The sequence below is a fragment of the Drosophila kikkawai genome, chromosome 3R (assembly GCF_030179895.1).
Source record: "Drosophila kikkawai strain 14028-0561.14 chromosome 3R, DkikHiC1v2, whole genome shotgun sequence".
Taxonomy (NCBI): Eukaryota; Metazoa; Arthropoda; class Insecta; order Diptera; family Drosophilidae; genus Drosophila; species Drosophila kikkawai.
The window spans coordinates 17,278,353-17,294,711 of record NC_091731.1 but is presented as its reverse complement, the minus strand read 5'-3'; the positions used below and the strand labels follow the sequence as shown (position 1 = coordinate 17,294,711).

Genomic DNA, 16,359 nt, shown 5'->3' with positions numbered 1-16,359 from the left:
ACCGATACTATCGCTTTGGCAAAATTTCAATTCCCAATTGGACGACACAATAGTTTTTTTTCGATTCGGGTTTGGAAATATCTGTGTTTCATAAAATAATACTTCTACCTGGCCGATATAGACAACGCGACTCCCTCTGTAAAGTTTAGGCTTTTCTATTCGATAGCTATCGATTGCTAAGTGCGCTGAGTCGTGAGGCCAGGCGCAGAGTGACCGTTCTTGGAAATGTCCAGTGGAAGAGGAAGAAAATCGAAAATATCTAGCGCGGGAGGCTCCATCCGATGGGCAGAGTTTTTATATAAGCCCCTCTATGTGCTTCTCGTCTCGCCAACAAGCAACCGACTAGTGGCAGCCCACAACATCGCACACGCGTATAAATAAACGTGAACGCACATACTTAATATTAGCATAGAGTTGTCGCCGCGAAGCACGGCCCACTTATGTCCGCTGTCCGCTGACTCCCATGACAACGCACCTACAGCAACAACAACAATAGCAGGGAGCAAGAGGAAGAAGAGCCAGAAAGTGGAGGTGAGGGCGATAAGTAAATATACATAAATATATACATATGAGCAGACCGCAATTAAAAATACACCAAGAGCGCCACTAGCAGCAGCAACCACCGTCCGCATCTACATCCAGCAACCCGTCGAGACCCAGTCCCCCCGATGCGGTCGTAAGGGAGGCGAGCCACCTGCTGCTGCTGCTGCTGATACTGCTGCTATCACTGGCAGAGCTGGAGAAGCTGCTCCAAACTGCCCAGGTGACATCCGGCGGCTGAGGGCGCAGCTCAGCGCAGCACCTCGGGAGCGACGGAACTGATTGCGATCGCGGACGCGGACAGGGAGTAGCGGCCATCATGAACGCCAGCCTCATCTACGAGATCCTTATGTATTTGAACTCGTTCTACTTCGGCATGTACGCCGCCTTCGAGGTGGGCGTGGGCGTGCTAAAGGCCATCAATCTCAGCTACGGGGAGAATGCGTTGTCCCGCGAGGCGAGCATCCTGCTCTCCCTGTGCATCGTCGAGACCCTGCGCATCGTCTTCGGCCGCAAGAGCAGTCTCAGCGATCGTGGTGAGTATCCCGAATGTTTTGTTGTTGAGATTAATCTCCCACACCGATGATGACATGGCGAAATTATTTGTTTTCCCGGTCCCAGTGGCGACAGGCGGCCATAACCCATAAACGTTTGGTCGTACATGTGCATAAATATAAACATACATACATAGATATATATGTATGTACAAGTGTGTATTCCACACGGCGTATGCGTAATTATGGTCATCACTCGGCTGAGTGTAAACGTTTCGGGCGGCAGGAGTAAAAAGGAGAGGCAGTGGGTTGGGGGGTTGAAATGCTGCCTTTCTGGCCCATTAAACAATATTAAATGGGAATCTATCAAAGTATCTATAATTGAGATAAGCCACTGAAATCTCTGCGAGCTACTAAAAAGCACATTTTTGTATTGGTTTTTTGAGGAATTTAAATGAGAATATCGGAAACCATAATTTTCCATGAATTATTTCATATATATGTGTATAAATATATATTCTTACATATGTATGTATATAAAGTAAGCATCCTAGGCATTTTGATTGAAAACCTAGCAATTGGACTTTGTTATTAAAAAGCAATAAACCTCTGGCCGTTTGCTTCGAAACTTTTCGGCTTCAGGTGTCTTTTCAATGATTTCCTAGGGATATTCAAGAGAAGACTCAAATTATTTTCCTCTAAGCTGAAATACAAGTCTTTTAAGTTTATTTTCTTGGAAATCGAAAGATTATACAGTCTTTTCAGATTTCACCTTTACCCCATTTTAATGAATATGTTTTTTCCTTACTTTTTTGCAGGCTGGCAAGCAACCGCATCCGTAATATTAACACTGCCCAGTCTTGCTATTGTTATCTACTTGTGTTGTTTTCAAACCTATGTTCTCAAACTCGAAATTATTCTGAGTGCCTTAATGATCACCCTACAAGGTGCTGAACTAGTCTACGCCAGCATATTCATTTGTACAATGTGTCGCCCCGTGACATATACCTAGCAGTTGATAAACCACGTTGCCGCCGCCACGACAACGACCAAGATCGAGATTAAGACCAAGCCAGCTCTAGCCATCCTCCCTCCTGGAGGAAAAGGAAGACAAAGTGAAGGAGGAGGAGGAGGAGGAGGAGGAACATACAAAGCCGAAGAGGCTGAAACAATAGCTGAGCGACAACTACGACGAAGACGACGAGACGACACCTTCCTGTGGCACTTTCACTTCCAGCGATACGCCAAAGCCTTCCAGGCTTGGCCATTTTGATGCCAGACTAAGCCAACCGAACCGCACTCTCTCGACCATTTCAAGGATTCACTTCCCAGCACTAAGATCGCGAATCCCGAACCCAAACAAACCCATTAGGGCTGACACTGCAGGAAGGATTTTCCCCCAGGTACGTACTGAACCTTTATATCAACTTATATAACCCGCACAGCACAGATCTTTCTCGCGACCACGGAAACTGCATTGCATCGTAACGTAACGAAACGCGACGCGACTCGACCGATTATATCAAAAGCAGAGCTGCATTTAATTTGAATTTCTTTGGTTTGCATTCTTTTGTCCGGCCTTTGTGGCCGCCGGCGTAGCTTCCCTGCTGCTGCTAGCGTAGTTGCGATGTTGGTCCCGACTCTCCGCCGCGGACTCGCTCGTTGTGATCTTTTTATATAGCAGACGCTGTGATGGTGTCTAAAATTATATGCAAACTGCAAGCTCGTGCAATACCGTTGCTGCTGCTGGTGTCCCCTAGGTGCAATGTACACTTCTAATTCAAATGTAATATAAACGGGCCACTGCGGACACGTTAGGCTGGCGCTCGAACAGCCAAATGAGAGGGCTCTCGGTCCGTTCGGTCTCGGTTAGCAATTATGCCCTACACCCTAAAAACTTTTCGCCAAGAGTCCATCTGTGTTTTGTGAGAAAAAGATTTAAATCTCCGATTTTTATTGAGTAAATTTAGCTTGTAGAAATTTGTTCAAATAAAAGCATTAATCAAAGAATCCATGTGGATGCAGGGAATACAATTATATTTAATTACTTGTTTACATAGTTTTTTGTTAGAAATTGTCTTTTGATGTAGAAAAATATGATTTTTTCCACACTTTTAATGCCCAGAGACAATAGTAAAATATTAATGATATATCTTTTAAATTTGTAGACTTTTATTTGAACTTTCTATTGTAAATATTTTAAAAATGTGTGAATTATATTTTTTAACACAAGAAAGGAACCCGAAATTTGTATACCCTTGCAGTTTGCCATAGGAAACAATTTGTAATTTTTTACATTTTTAAAATTGTAAAAAATCAACTTAGCTAGAAAGACTCGCCTATTGATGCTGGTCGGAAATGTCTTCATCACTGCTTTTCAAGCTTCTGACTAAAATTATAAAACCCTGTTTTACGGTACTCGCTTGCCCAAGGGAGTTTTCCGCCTAAGAACTCTTAATATAATTTCCCTTATGTTAATGGTTAACCCCAGTGGAATCAGTCTCACACCTTTAGGGGCAGGCCATCCGCCGGTCAGTGCTGACCAACCACCCAGCGGGTGAAACAAATAAAAGGCGACAACGACCAGGCAGAACATTATTCAAATAAACAGCAGCAAGGCGACGAAGGCGGCACAGTTCGCAGCGACAAAGCGCGAGACCGCCGATGCCGTGATGCCGCTGCAATGGCCAAGCGAACCGCACGGCAGGCAGGTCTGCGTTATTATTATGGTCAGTCTATAAATACAGTGCCCAACGTGAGCAACGCCGCCGCTGCCGCCGTGCTAGCTAGCGATCCGGGAGATCGATTTGGGGCCAAATTGTCGTAGTTTGTAGTCTTAGCGGTGCCAAGCCACCGCCGTTGAGAGAGACATGCCGCCTAAGCGTCCGCCGCCGCTCGTGCCAAAGAAGCCGAATCCCAGCATGAACTATGAGGTGTTGATCTACCTCAACTCGTTCTACTTCGGCATGTTTGCCTGCTGTGAGATGGCCATGGGTCTGCTGAAGGCCATCAATCTCAGCTACACGGGTCATACCCTGGCGCTGGACTCGGCGGTGATGGTTAGCTTTATTGTCTTTGAGACGATCCGCCTGATAATGGGACGCATGAGTTCGTTGGCCGACCGAGGTAGAGAGCATGCTCTTCTAATTTTAGGATTAACTAAAAACAAAAGCCATTCTAGAGAGAAAGAAATTTACTTAAATATGAATTACTTTATAAAGTAAGCTGGGAAATATTAAAACAAAAAAAATACATTCGGAAAGAAGCCTAAACAAACTAAAATATAAAGAAATTGTTTAGTTTACATATTGATTTTGCTTTTTTACTATCGCCCCCCCAGGTTGGTCAGCCATACTATCGGTCTTCATGACCGCTCCCTGCTTCGTGGGCGTCTCCTACTTGCTGCTGATGCAGACCTACCGACTGCGCCTGGAGTACTGCCTGTGCACGCTGCAGATTGCCCTTTACCTGACCGAAGTGTGGTACGCCATCGTCTTCGTTTTCTCACTGTGTCGTCCAGTAACTTATGATTAGTCATCACCAGCCACTGATGGAGATGAAGATGAACATTTATATATGGTGATTAGCAAAGTGTTAGCAATATACAAAAAGATCGGATCAGAAAACTGAACAAAATGCATTAAAAATGAAGTGAGAAACCGCAGAAGGCAACTAGCTTGCCGACTTGCTCATGCCCGAGATGGAGGAGAATGGATACCAAATCAAGCAGAACAGAAACAAAAGAAAAAAAGAACATATGTAGCATATATTAATACCTAAAGGATAAGATTTATGATAGCATACAACACACACATACATATATATACATATACTTAACGGTTTTATATACAAAAATTGTTAACATTTAAGCATCAATTGGAACCAATATAAGACAACAACAAAAAAAGCAAGAAAAGCTAAGAAAACTTAAATTTGAATAATTTTCACATTTTTAAGAAAACAATTTTTTTGTAAAAAAAATCTTTAAACAAAAAACAAAAACCAAAAAGATAATGAAATAATTTATATTAATACACGAATAACTCGAATCTTTACAAACCAAAAATGTAAAAATAGAATATCTCAGAAATCTAGTCGCAAAAAGAATCATAGAATCATATATAAAATGTGCTTTAGATCGCCGAAAGGAAGGAATAAATCGTTAACACTAAGCGAGGCAGTTAGTAGACCGTTCATAAAAAACACTATTCAAATGCGAACCGATCAAGCAGACAAAGGGCATGACCATGTGTGTACTTTAATGCATATATACTTTATATAAAACTAGCATATAGCGTAAATAACAATGTTCAAGACGGTACTTAAAGGAACAGGCAACAAATTCAAGTGTAAAAGCTAACAAAAAACAATTTAGTTAAATCATACTAAACATTTTAGAGTGTTAATAACTAGGCGAGAGAATACCCTCCACTATAGTGCCGCAAAGTCTATTGCGAAAACCTTCTTCTCACCAAAGATTCTGCCCGTTTTGGCAAACCCCCTGAAACACCCCCGATATGTCAAGCTCAATTATCCCCGCCTATGAGGAACCGAGGATTTAAGAGGAGAAAGAAACGCTAGTCACTAGTCCACAAAACAACTTCTAAGCCACACCAAAGATTGTGTATTATTTATAAGAACTTTTTGTGGTTTCATAGCAGGAAATTAGCTCACAAGTCGATCACAGAACTCAACTCAACAGTCCACAAACCTCATGCTTTTAAAGGAACAATTTTAATTAGAGGACAACCGATACGGAAACCAAAGGAGCTGCATCATCCTAAGTTGAATGATTTAAAAATTGTATAATATTTATGTAATTTCGTTGAACGCCAAATGTTAACATACTTTTAAAGCGCGTGTAAAGCGGAGATAAGTTAATAATAAACAAAAGCGAGAAAACCCTATAAGATTTTATGACAAATTATATACACTCAATGAAAATACAAATTAAAGATCCAAACTAAAAAATTAACAGTTGTTTGTTAGTAGCAGAGCTCACAGGATCGGCCTAAGAGATACGTTTCAGTTCGCTCTTTCTTCTCTCTTTTTTACATTTCTGGTGGAGACAATCAGAAGCAACTTTAGTAGCCAACGAGAGAGTTCTGAGAGGGCTTTCAACTTGATCTTTTTCGCCCCACCGTCTTGTCTTGGAAAAGAATTTAAAAAGTTACAAGTGTTGCGCTCATTTTTCAATCTTTAGTTAGTAGGCTTCGGGCATTACTTCGATTATCTTTAGAGCGAGGCGAACAAAATTGTTAGAAATATTTCAGGAACACATACACACACAGAAATCTTCCAAATTTGTGTAGTCCCCAAAATTTCCAGCGAAACTTTCTGCAGGCCTGCACGGAAAGTTAGTTCAGCCATCATGGACAAAAACCAGAAATCGGGTGACCTCCAATATGCATATATCCACTAATTTAAACAAATCAATAATAATTTCTCTTTATATTCCAGACGAGCGCTTTGACCAGTCCATATCCAGCAGCAGCCGTCGTGTCATGTGGAAGCTCAGCGAGGAAGAGGAGGAGGAGATATACGACTCTGTGGTCACCTATCGCCGTTCCCCTGGGCAAAGCATACATGTATCGTCTACCCAGCCAGCCAAGAAGTTGATATTCAAGGAAGCGGCTTTAAAGAGCAACCAACCATCCTCAGACACTTCTATGCAAGAGGTAAAGGAGCCCACTTGCCCTACAAAGCAGACGGATAGAGATGCTGAGTCGGAAGAGGATGAGGATGAGATGGACAATAGGCTGTCCGTGAAACCCAGCCTAGGTTTGCGCTATAGGCCCTCCTATGAGTCACTTAAGTACAAGCGGAGCAAGGATCTGGGATCTGACCGAATACCTAGCACTTCCCGCTGTTCAATGTCCAGAAAAGTAATCTCCGACCTGAAGCTGGAGACCTTCAGTCTGCCGCCGCAGCAGTCGTGCGTGGTGCGTGGCGAGGCGCCGAAGTTTGCCCAGGGACTTCGCGTTGACAATGACTCCGATTCATGCTGCTCCGGCGAGCTGGAAGTCCCCAAAAACAGCGCAATGCTGGACATGGACTCCAACCCTCCGCAGCAGCAGGGCGTGCGAGGCGAACTGGTCAGTGTTCATATCTCGGCGCCCACCATCTCCCCGTTATCGGAGGCAATGCGACGCGATGGGGCATCGCCGATCAAGCGCCGCTCAACGACGGGTAAAAAGGGCAGCTCGCCCGCTGCAGCGGAGTGTAAGAAGTGTCCTAGCACCAACAGCGGCAGCACGGGCCCCCACTTGCCCAACTTTCGTCAGAGGCAGCAGGAGCTGCATCGCTACCGCGTCCTTGTCGAGCAGCGGCGCCTGGATCTTCTCGAGCTTAAGATCGCTCGCGAAAGGGAGGATGCACTGCACAGCACAATTCTCTTCCACAAAAAGATGCAGATCAAAGAGTGTAAGATTAAGGCGTACGAAGACAACGACTGCTCAGACGTATAGGAAAATTTCCTCACCCAGCCGCTCTCAGTTCCCTGCAGAAAATTCCTTAAATAGTATTAAACATATCTACTAACTTAAGCTAACTTCCAAGCAAAATAAAACAAACAGATCAAACATTATTTGGGGCTACTATGGCCTAAAATATTAGTTATTTATAAGGAGATTTAAAAGCTGTTATTTTATTTGAATTTTAAAGTCCGTTACACAATTAGAACCTGTCGTTTCTCAACACTAAGATTGCTTAGGATTCGAAGTGAATGGCCACAAATTTCCAGGATTAACGTATTGAATTCTTAACAAAACTCTCCAAAAACTCATTGAATTCTTAAAAGGCTCGAAAATTAAAATAATTAATTTCATATTTAAGCCGAATAAATTATATTTCGAAAATCCGTTACGTTAACTGATCGTTTCTGCCGTTTACTAACACTGGCAACACGTGCGATCGCTGTGAATGGACATTAATCCCACCTTTACTTTGTTTGTACATAATTTGTTTGTTTTTCACTAAGAAGACAAAATGTTGATAAATGTGTGTAGGGTTTGCGGTAAAAGTACTCTGTGCCCCAAAGCCCTGGACCTCTTCAAGGTGGATAATCAGAAAATACTGCGGCGCTTCTATGTGATCACCGGCATTCGAGTGAGCTTTGACCAGGAATAAAAATAGATCTCGTAAGTTCACGTCTTTTTGTGAGCAGTTGCAGCCAATTCCTGGTGCTCCGGACATGGTGTGCTTCTGCTGTCAGACGGACCTCGATTCGGCCATACTTTTTCGAAAGCATTGCATCCTGGAGCAGAAAAAATGGGTGCCATTAAAAAAGGAGACGGAGGCGGAGGAGGAGAACCTTAAAGCGGAGGTGGAGAACCTGAAGGCGGAAGAGGCCCTAAAGGCAGATCAAGAGGAAAAGGAGGAAGATACAGCAACTACTCCGAAGAGGCCCGGCCGACGTCGAGGTCCTGTGGAACCATTGCACACAGTGGACATTGTCGTACAACTTCCGGAAAGTTCAGTCGTCGAGGAATCCACAGGTGGCGCTAACGACGTTGAAACCGAGCAGCTTGCGGAGATTCCACAGAATGAGGAAGGCGAAAGGGATCCAGAGTACTCTATTCCTTCCAAGCTTCAAGTCCATAAGTGCGCCACCTGCGGCATTGTGAAGAAGAACAAGGCATCTATAGTGCGCCACGAATATACGCACAAAGGCGAGAAACCATTTCCGTGCAAGTAAATGATAGCAATCCCAGGTATATTCCACATCTAGAGCTAACCCCTTAAAACTAATTCACCAGGGAATGTCCGAAGCGTTTTCTGTCCGGAAACGAGCTGCGTGCCCACAATCTCAGCCACCACACCCAGGAGCCGCCGTTTCCCTGCCGCTACTGCGACCGTCGCTACTTCTCCGTGGTTGGCCGGAAGAAGCACGAACGGATCCACACCAACGAACGGCCATTTGTATGCGATCAATGCGGTAAGGCCTTCACCCGGCCCTGCGTCCTGAGGGCCCACATGCAGACGCACACGGGCCATAGGATGTTTCGGTAAGTACGGCGTCGGATAAGGTACATCTGACTACTAAGTTATAATCCAATTCCAGCTGCGATATATGCGATCGATCCTTCACCCTGAAGAAACACCTGGTCACTCACTACATATCGAACACTCACAAACGGAATGCCGAAATGGCAGAGGCGGAACCGCCAGAAGAGGATACCTTTGAGGCTGACCTCATGAACAGTGATAACTTTCCTGATAACTTTAATTTTTCTACCCAAGAAGATTTGGAACAAGCTCAAATTGATCTCTTATGTGTAGACGCTAATATCAGCTCAGTGTCTCTTTAGATGTCAGCTTGGAGGCGGAAGAGAGTCATTTCGGTAAGTGTGCCATCACAAAATGGATTAGGCTGCAGCAGAAACCAAAGTCAACATTGAATCTGATTAAAATTGTAACCAATATTTGATCAAAGACATCACTCAAATGAGAATCTTATACAGCGCACCTTTGAAATCATTATCTAAAATGCTGAAACCAAATAACTCAGGCCTTTTAGGGTTTTGAACAAAACATAAACAGTATTCCATAATTAATTGATTATTAATGTGAACAAAACTTGCCATATTTGCAACAATTGTCTTGCAGTTGTTAGGTTAAAAAAACAGAAAACCAATTTCTTACAATATATTTCCAGTGAAACTAAAAAAATTCAGGCGTAAAATCTAATAACGAAGCCATAAATATATTTTTATCTAACCAAAGATTTAAAAAACAAATCGACCTATCAAAGTACCGCCGTGCCTATTAACATTTATTTTAATTAGTTTTAAAAAGAGTTCGTATAATTTAATCTGTTCTCGAAATTTTTGCAATATGAACATTAAGTGCCATCAAAAATTTAACAAACTGACGAATCTGTGATTCGTTTCTTTATCGTTTTCGTTGTTTTAGTAAATCAACTCAAATATTAAAGAAATACAAATAATATGTTTACTGACCTTGTGTTGTAAGATTTTAATCTTGTAATTTGTCCTGATCGTTGAAATCTCACCCCAATATTTGTTATTTTATTTTGGATAAATCTCAATGTACGCTTTGCAATTATAACTCTAAGAATTTATGTATATTCCCTAAGTTGTGCCTTTTATAAACAGATAATTTCTGGATAAACCTATTGCCTTGATTTTCAAATAAATATCCACAACTCCTTTTTAAAAATCTCTTGATTTGGCGCCTTGCCTATACGCGATCTCGTGTGACTGTCGAAGCAGCTGCTCGATTCCGATTCCGATTCCGGGTTACAGATTTTCCATGCACTTTGCATTTCAATTAGTTGAGCTCAACGAGGCTGACAAGATGCTGGGAGTTTGCTGTCGGTTGTGCGGGAGACAGAGAATCTGCGACAAGAGCAAGAACCTTTTCACCGAGGAAAATAGAAAACTGCTGAGGCATTTGGACTTGATAACAGGACTTAAGGTGGGTTTAGAGAAGAGCTTAGAATCGCCGACATATATTCGATTTTAAATATTAGTTGGAGGTGCTGCCCAATGCTCCCGAATCCATGTGCCTGTGCTGCCAGTCCGATCTCAGATCGGCTATGGCCTTCCGTAAACTCTGCATCAAGGTCCAAAAAAGGTGGAAACCCAGCGATGAGGAGAGCTCCACGTGGCCTGACTCGGATAATGAGATCGAGATGGAACCTGAATGCCTCCAGCTCAGTACCTATGGGGAGAGCGACGATGACATCAGGGTGCCCCAGAAAACATTTCAAATATTAATCGAGGAGGATAGCACGGATAATTATCTCATATGCGATTCGGCTGCGGAAGAAGAGCAGATGTTTTCACTAAATCCAACTGTCGTAGAAGCCCCACCACCGGCAACTAGTCAGCGGAAAGGCCACAGAAGTAGGATCAAATCGAAGCCAGCAGATCAGGTTTATATATGCGAAATGTGCGGATCTCATGCAACCTCTAAGCCTGTTTTCGAGCGCCATATGAGAAAGCACTCGGGCGAACGCCCGTTTGGTTGCGAGTGAGTCTCCGTCTCCATCTCTCAATGGAGATTATAATTGTAAATTGCATGCTAATAATAATAGTGCCCCTTTTTCCAGAGAGTGTGCTGCCCGGTTTCTCAGCGCTGCCGAGTTGCGTGCCCACCGTCGCGTCCACACTAAAGAGCAGCCGTTTGCCTGTCGCTTCTGTGAGAGGAAGTATGTCAGCTACATGGGCAGGCTAAAGCATGAGAGGATCCACACCAACGAGCGACCCTTCGTCTGTGCCGAGTGCGGCCAGACCTTCACCAATGCCTACATTCTAAAGAATCACATGCTCATCCACTCTGGAGAGAGGCGATTCCAGTGCGATCTCTGTGATCGCTCCTTCCAAAGGAAGACCCACATGCAGACGCACTTCCAGTCGCGATTGCACCAGAGAAAGGCAAGGGAGGATCAGAAGCGCAAAGATGGAATAATTTCACAGAAACTATAGAAGCACAACTTTTATTAAAAATAATTTTAAAATGGTTTGGATTTGGGAAACTCGAAATGCAAATAACATTTATTATCTTGAATATTTAATCTTGAATAAATTTCAATTCATAAATTTGAATAACTGTTAAGTTGTGGCAGTGCCAGTGTTGACTAACGACTGCTATTGCTGGCGTTTCGTGGTGAATGCGTGGGTGGCTGTCTTTGTTTACAATTGGGAATTTAACCGTATTTATTTTTAAGGCAGCCTGGCAAAAATGCTTCAAAATGTGTGCCGCGTGTGCGCCAGCAGCACGGACAACTCGAATTCCCTGAAGCTATTCACTAGCAGCTCGCGAAAGGCGCTGCAGCAAATAAATTTACTCACCGGAGTTTTAGTAAGAAAACCCTAATTGGTAAATACACCTCCATACATGGATTGTTTTCGTCTTTAGCTGCAATGTGAGCCGGATTTGCCCGACTGGATGTGCCAGTCCTGCCAATCGGACCTCGAGAGTGCCATTGCCTTTCGTGAGCGTTGCCTGAGCAGCCAGAAGATATTCGAGAAGTCAGCCTCATGTGGGCACCGCCGCCGCCGTAGTGCCCGCTCCCAAAAGCGGCGCCAAGAGTGCCCCGATCCCCAGACTCCAGCTAGTCCCCTGCAGGTCATGATCAAGCTGGAGAGCCTTAGCAATGGCGACGAGGAGGAAGACAACAATGATGATGGTGTCGATCATCTGGATTCCTGCAACGAGGCTGACATGGAGCAGGCCATCAAGGAGATGATTTCCTCGGAAGAGGAAGAAGATGAAGAAGAACCCTCCTCGCCAGCCAGGGTGAAAAGAGCCCGTCGCCGTGGTCCGCCCAAGAAGTCTGAGAAGAGCGAAAAGCGGCCAAAAGTCCCGCTAACGGTCTTCTTTTGCGATCAGTGCGGCAACAACATCACCGGCAAGTCCTCCTTCGATCGTCACCTGCGCAAGCACAGCGGAATTAGGCCCTTTCAGTGCGAGTAAGTTTAATATTTTACTAAAGAAGTCGAAAGTTATTATGTTGTACCTGTTGCAGACTCTGTCCCGCCCGCTTCCTCTCCTCCGGCGAGCTGAAAGGCCACCAGGTGATGCACACCGGTGACCGGAAATTCCCCTGCCGCTACTGTGACCGCACCTATGTCAATTACAGCGGACGGCTGCGGCACGAGCGAACCCACACCAACGAGCGGCCGTTTGTCTGTGCCACATGCGGCAAGGCCTTCACGAATTCTTATATCCTCAAGAACCACATGCTCATCCACACGGGCGAACGTCTCTTCAGGTGTGTGGCTAATGCTTGTACTCCGATTAACTCTACAAAGTCGGTTTTTTTTTCAGGTGCGAGCTGTGTCAGCGTTCGTTTGCTCGTCCAACCCACTTGAAGACCCACTACCGCTCCAATGCGCACAAGCACAACGTGGAGAAGTCAAAGATTGAACCCTCTCAGTCGGAGCAGGGTAAATCGGTGTCTGGAGAAGCGGATATAGAGCCGGAGGCTATTGCCTTTACAATAGAAGTGCCTTTACCCGTGGATCAGGAGCAGCAGGATGCAACTTTGGATCTGGCAGCTTTAGCGACAACCCCATTGGTGTATAGTACAAATTAGAGCCCAGAGGAACCAATCTAAAACCATAAGAAAAAAGCCAAATATAATTTAGAGGTATTGTCTTTGCTCGAAGATGAGTACAAAAGAAATGCTTAAACGCTAATTGATGGCCTTGTTGAAATTATTCGTAATACTGCTGCTCACTGAGCTCTCCTTATAAATATTATTATTTCGATTCCTCTGCCGAAAGCAGCTTGTTCTCTTCCCTTGCCTTGAGTTTGTGGGCTTTTGAGCGGTAATGAGTGGTGAGGTGTATGTCGCGACTGAAGGATTTATTGCAAGAATCGCACCTGAAAGTGATAATGTGAAACTGAAACTCATGCTCTAGGGATCAAGTTGGGGCTACACACCTAAAAGCACGCTCGCCTGTGTGTATGAGCATGTGGTTTTTGAGTACGTAGGCGGTGTAAAAGGCGTGGCCACACTCCTTGCAGACAAAGGGCCGGGTATTCGTGTGGGTTCGCTCGTGCTTCAGTCGCGAGCTGAAGTCTGAGAAGCAGCGGAAACAGTGGCGACAGCCAAAGGGCTTCTCCCCGGTGTGTTTCCGTATGTGACGCCTGAGCTCCGACGTCGTTAAGAAGCTGTCCTTGCAGAGTCTTTAAGGATTTTACAGATATAAATACAATATTTTGAAAAGCTCAACTCGGAGCCTGAACCGATACTCACTCGCAGGCATAATTTTTGACGCCGCGATGACGATTGCAGTGAAGTGTAAATGATTTCTCTCCCTTTATGTGCTTCCCACACTCCTCGCAAACAAATATTCCGTTGGTTTGCAAAGGCTTCCTTCGTCTGCCCCTGGTATTTGCTGACATTGGGGTTGGTACCAGTTCCTCTTCTTTTTCTTTATCGCTCTCAGACATATCACTATATTTCTCATTGTTAATATCATTGTTTTCCTCATCCTCCCTGCTTTCAGATTTTATTGGAAGCTCCAGTTCACTGGGAAATTCCTTTAAATCGGCTTCACACTCTGAGCCATCTCCATCCTCCACTTCCTCGATTAGCAGACTAATCTGAGACTGTAGCGAATGGTCCTCCGGCTCGAATATTCTCCTGTAGTCATCGGGTATCTTGAGCAGGTCCTCGTCGTTCAGCGACTCGAGCAGTTCCCGCTGGACCTCCAAGCAGCGCTCCCGGAATGATATGGCCTGGCTGGTTCTTATTTGACAGCAAACGCACAGTAGATTCGGTAGAACTGTACAGTTTTCGAACTTTGTGTGTGTGGAAATGATGTTTATAAATAGGGGTAGAACCGGTAATCCATTCACTCACCGAAACCCCTGTCAGCAAGGTGAGGTGTTCCAATATAGATTGATTATGTTCCTCGAACATATTTATTGATTTTTCCACATTTGTGGACTTCCCACAAGCCCGACACAGTTTCGGCTGCATTGTAAATCTACTTTCAATTTCAAATTTTCCCCGAATTGTTGATAAATACGGCGAGAAAAGGACGCTAGGACCAGCTGCTGGGCACTTGACATTCGCCCCGAAGCGCAGCAACGCATAAAATTGTTGCACAACACTTGGCTGGGGGACTTGAAGCTTGGATTTATTCAAGATTAAATTCTATTATAATAAATGTGTACAATAATGTTTAGCAGAAATGCTCTGTGGCTGTGCGCCATCGTCGTTCTTGTGTTACTTAATATTGCTACCTTCTCCAGCTCCTCCGCCTAGATGTGCAGGCTGTCCTCCTCCTCCTCCTTGAGTTCGCGCTTCTGATCCTGCTCCAGTACCTGTTTCATCTCGGCCTTCTCCATGTGCCGCTTATGGACGCCGGACCGGAAGTGGGTGCTCAAGTGAGTGGGAAGCATGAATGACTTGTCGCACAGCTCGCATCTGCAACGGGATTGGGTATAAACATTTAGATTGTTTGCGATTCAAGGTGGTTTAGCCACACTCACCTGTAAGCACGCTCGCCGGAATGTATCAGCATGTGATTCTTGAGGATGTAGCCGGTGGTGAAGGCCTTGCCACAGGTGCCGCATACGTAGGGGCGCTCGTTGGTGTGGGTACGCTCATGCTTGACCCGGGTGGTGTAGTCGGTGAAGCAGCGACCGCAATACTGGCAGGCGAACGGACGCTCGCCGGTGTGCTTGCGCATGTGGCGCTTCAGCTCCGAGGTGGTGCAGAAGCGCGACTGGCAAAGCCTGTGGAGAAAACGGTTTTAAGAAACACTACTTGAGGAGATGAAGAGCCACTTACTCGCAACCGAATTGCTTGTCGCCGCGATGGCGCCGGCAATGGAGCTCGAAGGCCATGCGTCCCTTAATGTGGTTGCCGCACTGCTCGCAGATATACACTCCTCCAGTACCACGGCGACGCGGATCGTCCCCACGAACCTTTGGCTTTGGCGGCAGGCTGCACTTCTTCACCACAATGTTCTCGTGCTCGTACTCATCATCCAACACGTTGTCCAGCACGGCCACCTCGTCGTCCGAGTCGTAAACGTAGGATTCGGCGGCATCTCCATCTCCGACAATCAGCTCGGCAGCCTCGTCGTCTACCTCCACCTGATGATCTTCGTCTTCGGCTATGATGGAGTCGTATTCGGCCTCCTCGATCAGAGAGTTCTCATCATCCTCGCCGGTGCCCTGCGCCACCTCGTAAAAGACGTTGTCGTCGTACACGATCTTCGTATCCTCGATTTCCTGTTTGGGCTCCTCCACCACGATTTCCTGATAGGTTTGCATCAACTCGTCATCGTCGGGCGGCTGGGACTTCTTGATCGTATCCTCAAGAGCTTCGCCCATGACGGCAGCGCGGTAAAAGGGTGATATGCCTTGACGCTGCTCCTCGGTCAGCCCCATAAGAAGCTCCCGTTGAGCGGCAATGCATCGCTCCCTCAGCTTGATGGCGGAGGCCAGTTCCATGCTGCAGCACTCGCAAATCTGATCCGGCAGGCAACCGTAGTTCTCCAACTGGAAAAATACCAAAGATTTGATGCTAGTGCCTACGAACCCTCAAAATTCAAAGCCGTCAAATTACCCGGAGGCCTGTGATCGCCTCGATGCAGTCGATCGTCTTTGTATTGGTCCGCTCGAAGATCTTCGGCGAGCGCTTGTTGCTCGCATACTTTCCACACACGCGGCATGTACTTTTCAGGTGTTTAAGAGCGGACTTTGACATTTTTGCTTCCGCAATCCGGTATTAAAACTTATTTAAGATTTTTGTTAACTCAAAAAACAAAACGCGTCGCTTCGATTGTCAGCTGGATTTGTCATTCGCGTGGATCGCAGCCATAAAATGCTATTC

At 45.2% G+C, this 16,359-nt stretch overlaps 8 protein-coding genes across 9 annotated transcripts; 6 read left to right on the top strand and 2 right to left on the bottom strand.

Moving 5' to 3' along the window:
* Nucleotides 1-59: 59 nt before the first annotated feature.
* On the top strand, nt 60-4,509 carry TMEM216 (Transmembrane protein 216). Of its 2 annotated transcripts, none has more exons than XM_017182019.3 (4): nt 60-531; nt 600-1,076; nt 1,853-2,437; nt 4,375-4,509. In XM_017182019.3, the coding sequence occupies exons 2-3, from the start codon at nt 860-862 to the stop codon at nt 2,044-2,046; spliced, it is 411 nt and encodes a 136-aa protein (XP_017037508.1). In that variant the 5' UTR covers nt 60-531; nt 600-859; the 3' UTR covers nt 2,047-2,437; nt 4,375-4,509. The 2 variants fall into 2 exon arrangements, with proteins under 2 accessions (XP_017037508.1, XP_070142529.1); XM_070286428.1 differs by having other exon boundaries at nt 60-544.
* Nucleotides 3,775-5,128, top strand: LOC108085433 (transmembrane protein 216). The gene is made up of 2 exons (XM_017182025.3): nt 3,775-4,160; nt 4,375-5,128. Exons 1-2 carry the CDS (start codon nt 3,905-3,907, stop codon nt 4,566-4,568), a joined length of 450 nt encoding a protein of 149 aa, XP_017037514.1. The 5' UTR covers nt 3,775-3,904; the 3' UTR covers nt 4,569-5,128.
* A 1,114-nt stretch (nt 5,129-6,242) lies between these two features.
* Nucleotides 6,243-7,620, top strand: LOC108085429 (uncharacterized). The gene is made up of 2 exons (XM_017182018.3): nt 6,243-6,427; nt 6,495-7,620. Exons 1-2 carry the CDS (start codon nt 6,406-6,408, stop codon nt 7,499-7,501), a joined length of 1,029 nt encoding a protein of 342 aa, XP_017037507.1. The 5' UTR covers nt 6,243-6,405; the 3' UTR covers nt 7,502-7,620.
* A 346-nt stretch (nt 7,621-7,966) lies between these two features.
* On the top strand, nt 7,967-10,186 carry nom (numerous disordered muscles). Its single transcript, XM_017182104.3, has 4 exons — nt 7,967-8,141; nt 8,200-8,726; nt 8,792-9,040; nt 9,097-10,186. Exons 1-4 carry the CDS (start codon nt 8,022-8,024, stop codon nt 9,341-9,343), a joined length of 1,143 nt encoding a protein of 380 aa, XP_017037593.1. The 5' UTR covers nt 7,967-8,021; the 3' UTR covers nt 9,344-10,186.
* A 121-nt stretch (nt 10,187-10,307) lies between these two features.
* On the top strand, nt 10,308-11,608 carry ouib (ouija board). The gene is made up of 3 exons (XM_017181973.3): nt 10,308-10,472; nt 10,528-11,030; nt 11,110-11,608. Exons 1-3 carry the CDS (start codon nt 10,308-10,310, stop codon nt 11,483-11,485), a joined length of 1,044 nt encoding a protein of 347 aa, XP_017037462.2. The 3' UTR covers nt 11,486-11,608.
* A 76-nt stretch (nt 11,609-11,684) lies between these two features.
* On the top strand, nt 11,685-13,201 carry LOC108085456 (transcription factor Ouib). Its single transcript, XM_017182069.3, has 4 exons — nt 11,685-11,861; nt 11,919-12,472; nt 12,529-12,774; nt 12,831-13,201. Exons 1-4 carry the CDS (start codon nt 11,742-11,744, stop codon nt 13,096-13,098), a joined length of 1,188 nt encoding a protein of 395 aa, XP_017037558.1. The 5' UTR covers nt 11,685-11,741; the 3' UTR covers nt 13,099-13,201.
* ranshi lies at nt 13,143-14,592 on the bottom strand. The gene is made up of 4 exons (XM_017182070.3): nt 14,374-14,592; nt 13,765-14,312; nt 13,449-13,694; nt 13,143-13,388 (listed from the first exon to the last, which is right to left on the bottom strand). The coding sequence occupies exons 1-4, from the start codon at nt 14,491-14,493 to the stop codon at nt 13,265-13,267; spliced, it is 1,038 nt and encodes a 345-aa protein (XP_017037559.1). The 5' UTR covers nt 14,494-14,592; the 3' UTR covers nt 13,143-13,264.
* Nucleotides 14,593-14,632: 40 nt separating this feature from the next.
* On the bottom strand, nt 14,633-16,334 carry M1BP (Motif 1 Binding Protein). Its single transcript, XM_017182068.3, has 4 exons — nt 16,093-16,334; nt 15,310-16,025; nt 15,009-15,254; nt 14,633-14,943 (listed from the first exon to the last, which is right to left on the bottom strand). The coding sequence occupies exons 1-4, from the start codon at nt 16,231-16,233 to the stop codon at nt 14,778-14,780; spliced, it is 1,269 nt and encodes a 422-aa protein (XP_017037557.1). The 5' UTR covers nt 16,234-16,334; the 3' UTR covers nt 14,633-14,777.
* Nucleotides 16,335-16,359: the final 25 nt, after the last annotated feature.

Excerpts from the sequence above, each read along its gene's own strand:
- ranshi (XM_017182070.3), bottom strand. The coding sequence starts at position 14,493 with ATGCAGCCGAAACTGTGTCGGGCTTGTGGGAAGTCCACAAATGTGGAA. Across the intron at positions 14,313-14,373 it reads CCTTGCTGACAGGGGTTTCG|TTCGAAAACTGTACAGTTCT; the intron begins GTGAGTGAATGG and ends ACACACACAAAG. Across the intron at positions 13,695-13,764 it reads GTCAAAAATTATGCCTGCGA|ACTCTGCAAGGACAGCTTCT; the intron begins GTGAGTATCGGT and ends AAATCCTTAAAG.
- nom (XM_017182104.3), top strand. The coding sequence starts at position 8,022 with ATGTTGATAAATGTGTGTAGGGTTTGCGGTAAAAGTACTCTGTGCCCC. Across the intron at positions 8,727-8,791 it reads GAGAAACCATTTCCGTGCAA|GGAATGTCCGAAGCGTTTTC; the intron begins GTAAATGATAGC and ends CTAATTCACCAG. Across the intron at positions 9,041-9,096 it reads ACGGGCCATAGGATGTTTCG|CTGCGATATATGCGATCGAT; the intron begins GTAAGTACGGCG and ends ATCCAATTCCAG.
- TMEM216 (XM_017182019.3), top strand. The coding sequence starts at position 860 with ATGAACGCCAGCCTCATCTACGAGATCCTTATGTATTTGAACTCGTTC. Across the intron at positions 1,077-1,852 it reads GAGCAGTCTCAGCGATCGTG|GCTGGCAAGCAACCGCATCC; the intron begins GTGAGTATCCCG and ends ACTTTTTTGCAG.
- LOC108085456 (XM_017182069.3), top strand. The coding sequence starts at position 11,742 with ATGCTTCAAAATGTGTGCCGCGTGTGCGCCAGCAGCACGGACAACTCG. Across the intron at positions 11,862-11,918 it reads ATTTACTCACCGGAGTTTTA|CTGCAATGTGAGCCGGATTT; the intron begins GTAAGAAAACCC and ends TTTCGTCTTTAG. Across the intron at positions 12,473-12,528 it reads ATTAGGCCCTTTCAGTGCGA|ACTCTGTCCCGCCCGCTTCC; the intron begins GTAAGTTTAATA and ends TACCTGTTGCAG.
- ouib (XM_017181973.3), top strand. The coding sequence starts at position 10,308 with ATGCACTTTGCATTTCAATTAGTTGAGCTCAACGAGGCTGACAAGATG. Across the intron at positions 10,473-10,527 it reads ACTTGATAACAGGACTTAAG|TTGGAGGTGCTGCCCAATGC; the intron begins GTGGGTTTAGAG and ends TTTAAATATTAG. Across the intron at positions 11,031-11,109 it reads GAACGCCCGTTTGGTTGCGA|AGAGTGTGCTGCCCGGTTTC; the intron begins GTGAGTCTCCGT and ends CCCTTTTTCCAG.
- LOC108085429 (XM_017182018.3), top strand. The coding sequence starts at position 6,406 with ATGGACAAAAACCAGAAATCGG. Across the intron at positions 6,428-6,494 it reads GGACAAAAACCAGAAATCGG|ACGAGCGCTTTGACCAGTCC; the intron begins GTGACCTCCAAT and ends TTTATATTCCAG.
- M1BP (XM_017182068.3), bottom strand. The coding sequence starts at position 16,233 with ATGTCAAAGTCCGCTCTTAAACACCTGAAAAGTACATGCCGCGTGTGT. Across the intron at positions 16,026-16,092 it reads AGGCGATCACAGGCCTCCGG|TTGGAGAACTACGGTTGCCT; the intron begins GTAATTTGACGG and ends GTATTTTTCCAG. Across the intron at positions 14,944-15,008 it reads TCCGGCGAGCGTGCTTACAG|ATGCGAGCTGTGCGACAAGT; the intron begins GTGAGTGTGGCT and ends ATCCCGTTGCAG.
- LOC108085433 (XM_017182025.3), top strand. The coding sequence starts at position 3,905 with ATGCCGCCTAAGCGTCCGCCGCCGCTCGTGCCAAAGAAGCCGAATCCC. Across the intron at positions 4,161-4,374 it reads GAGTTCGTTGGCCGACCGAG|GTTGGTCAGCCATACTATCG; the intron begins GTAGAGAGCATG and ends TCGCCCCCCCAG.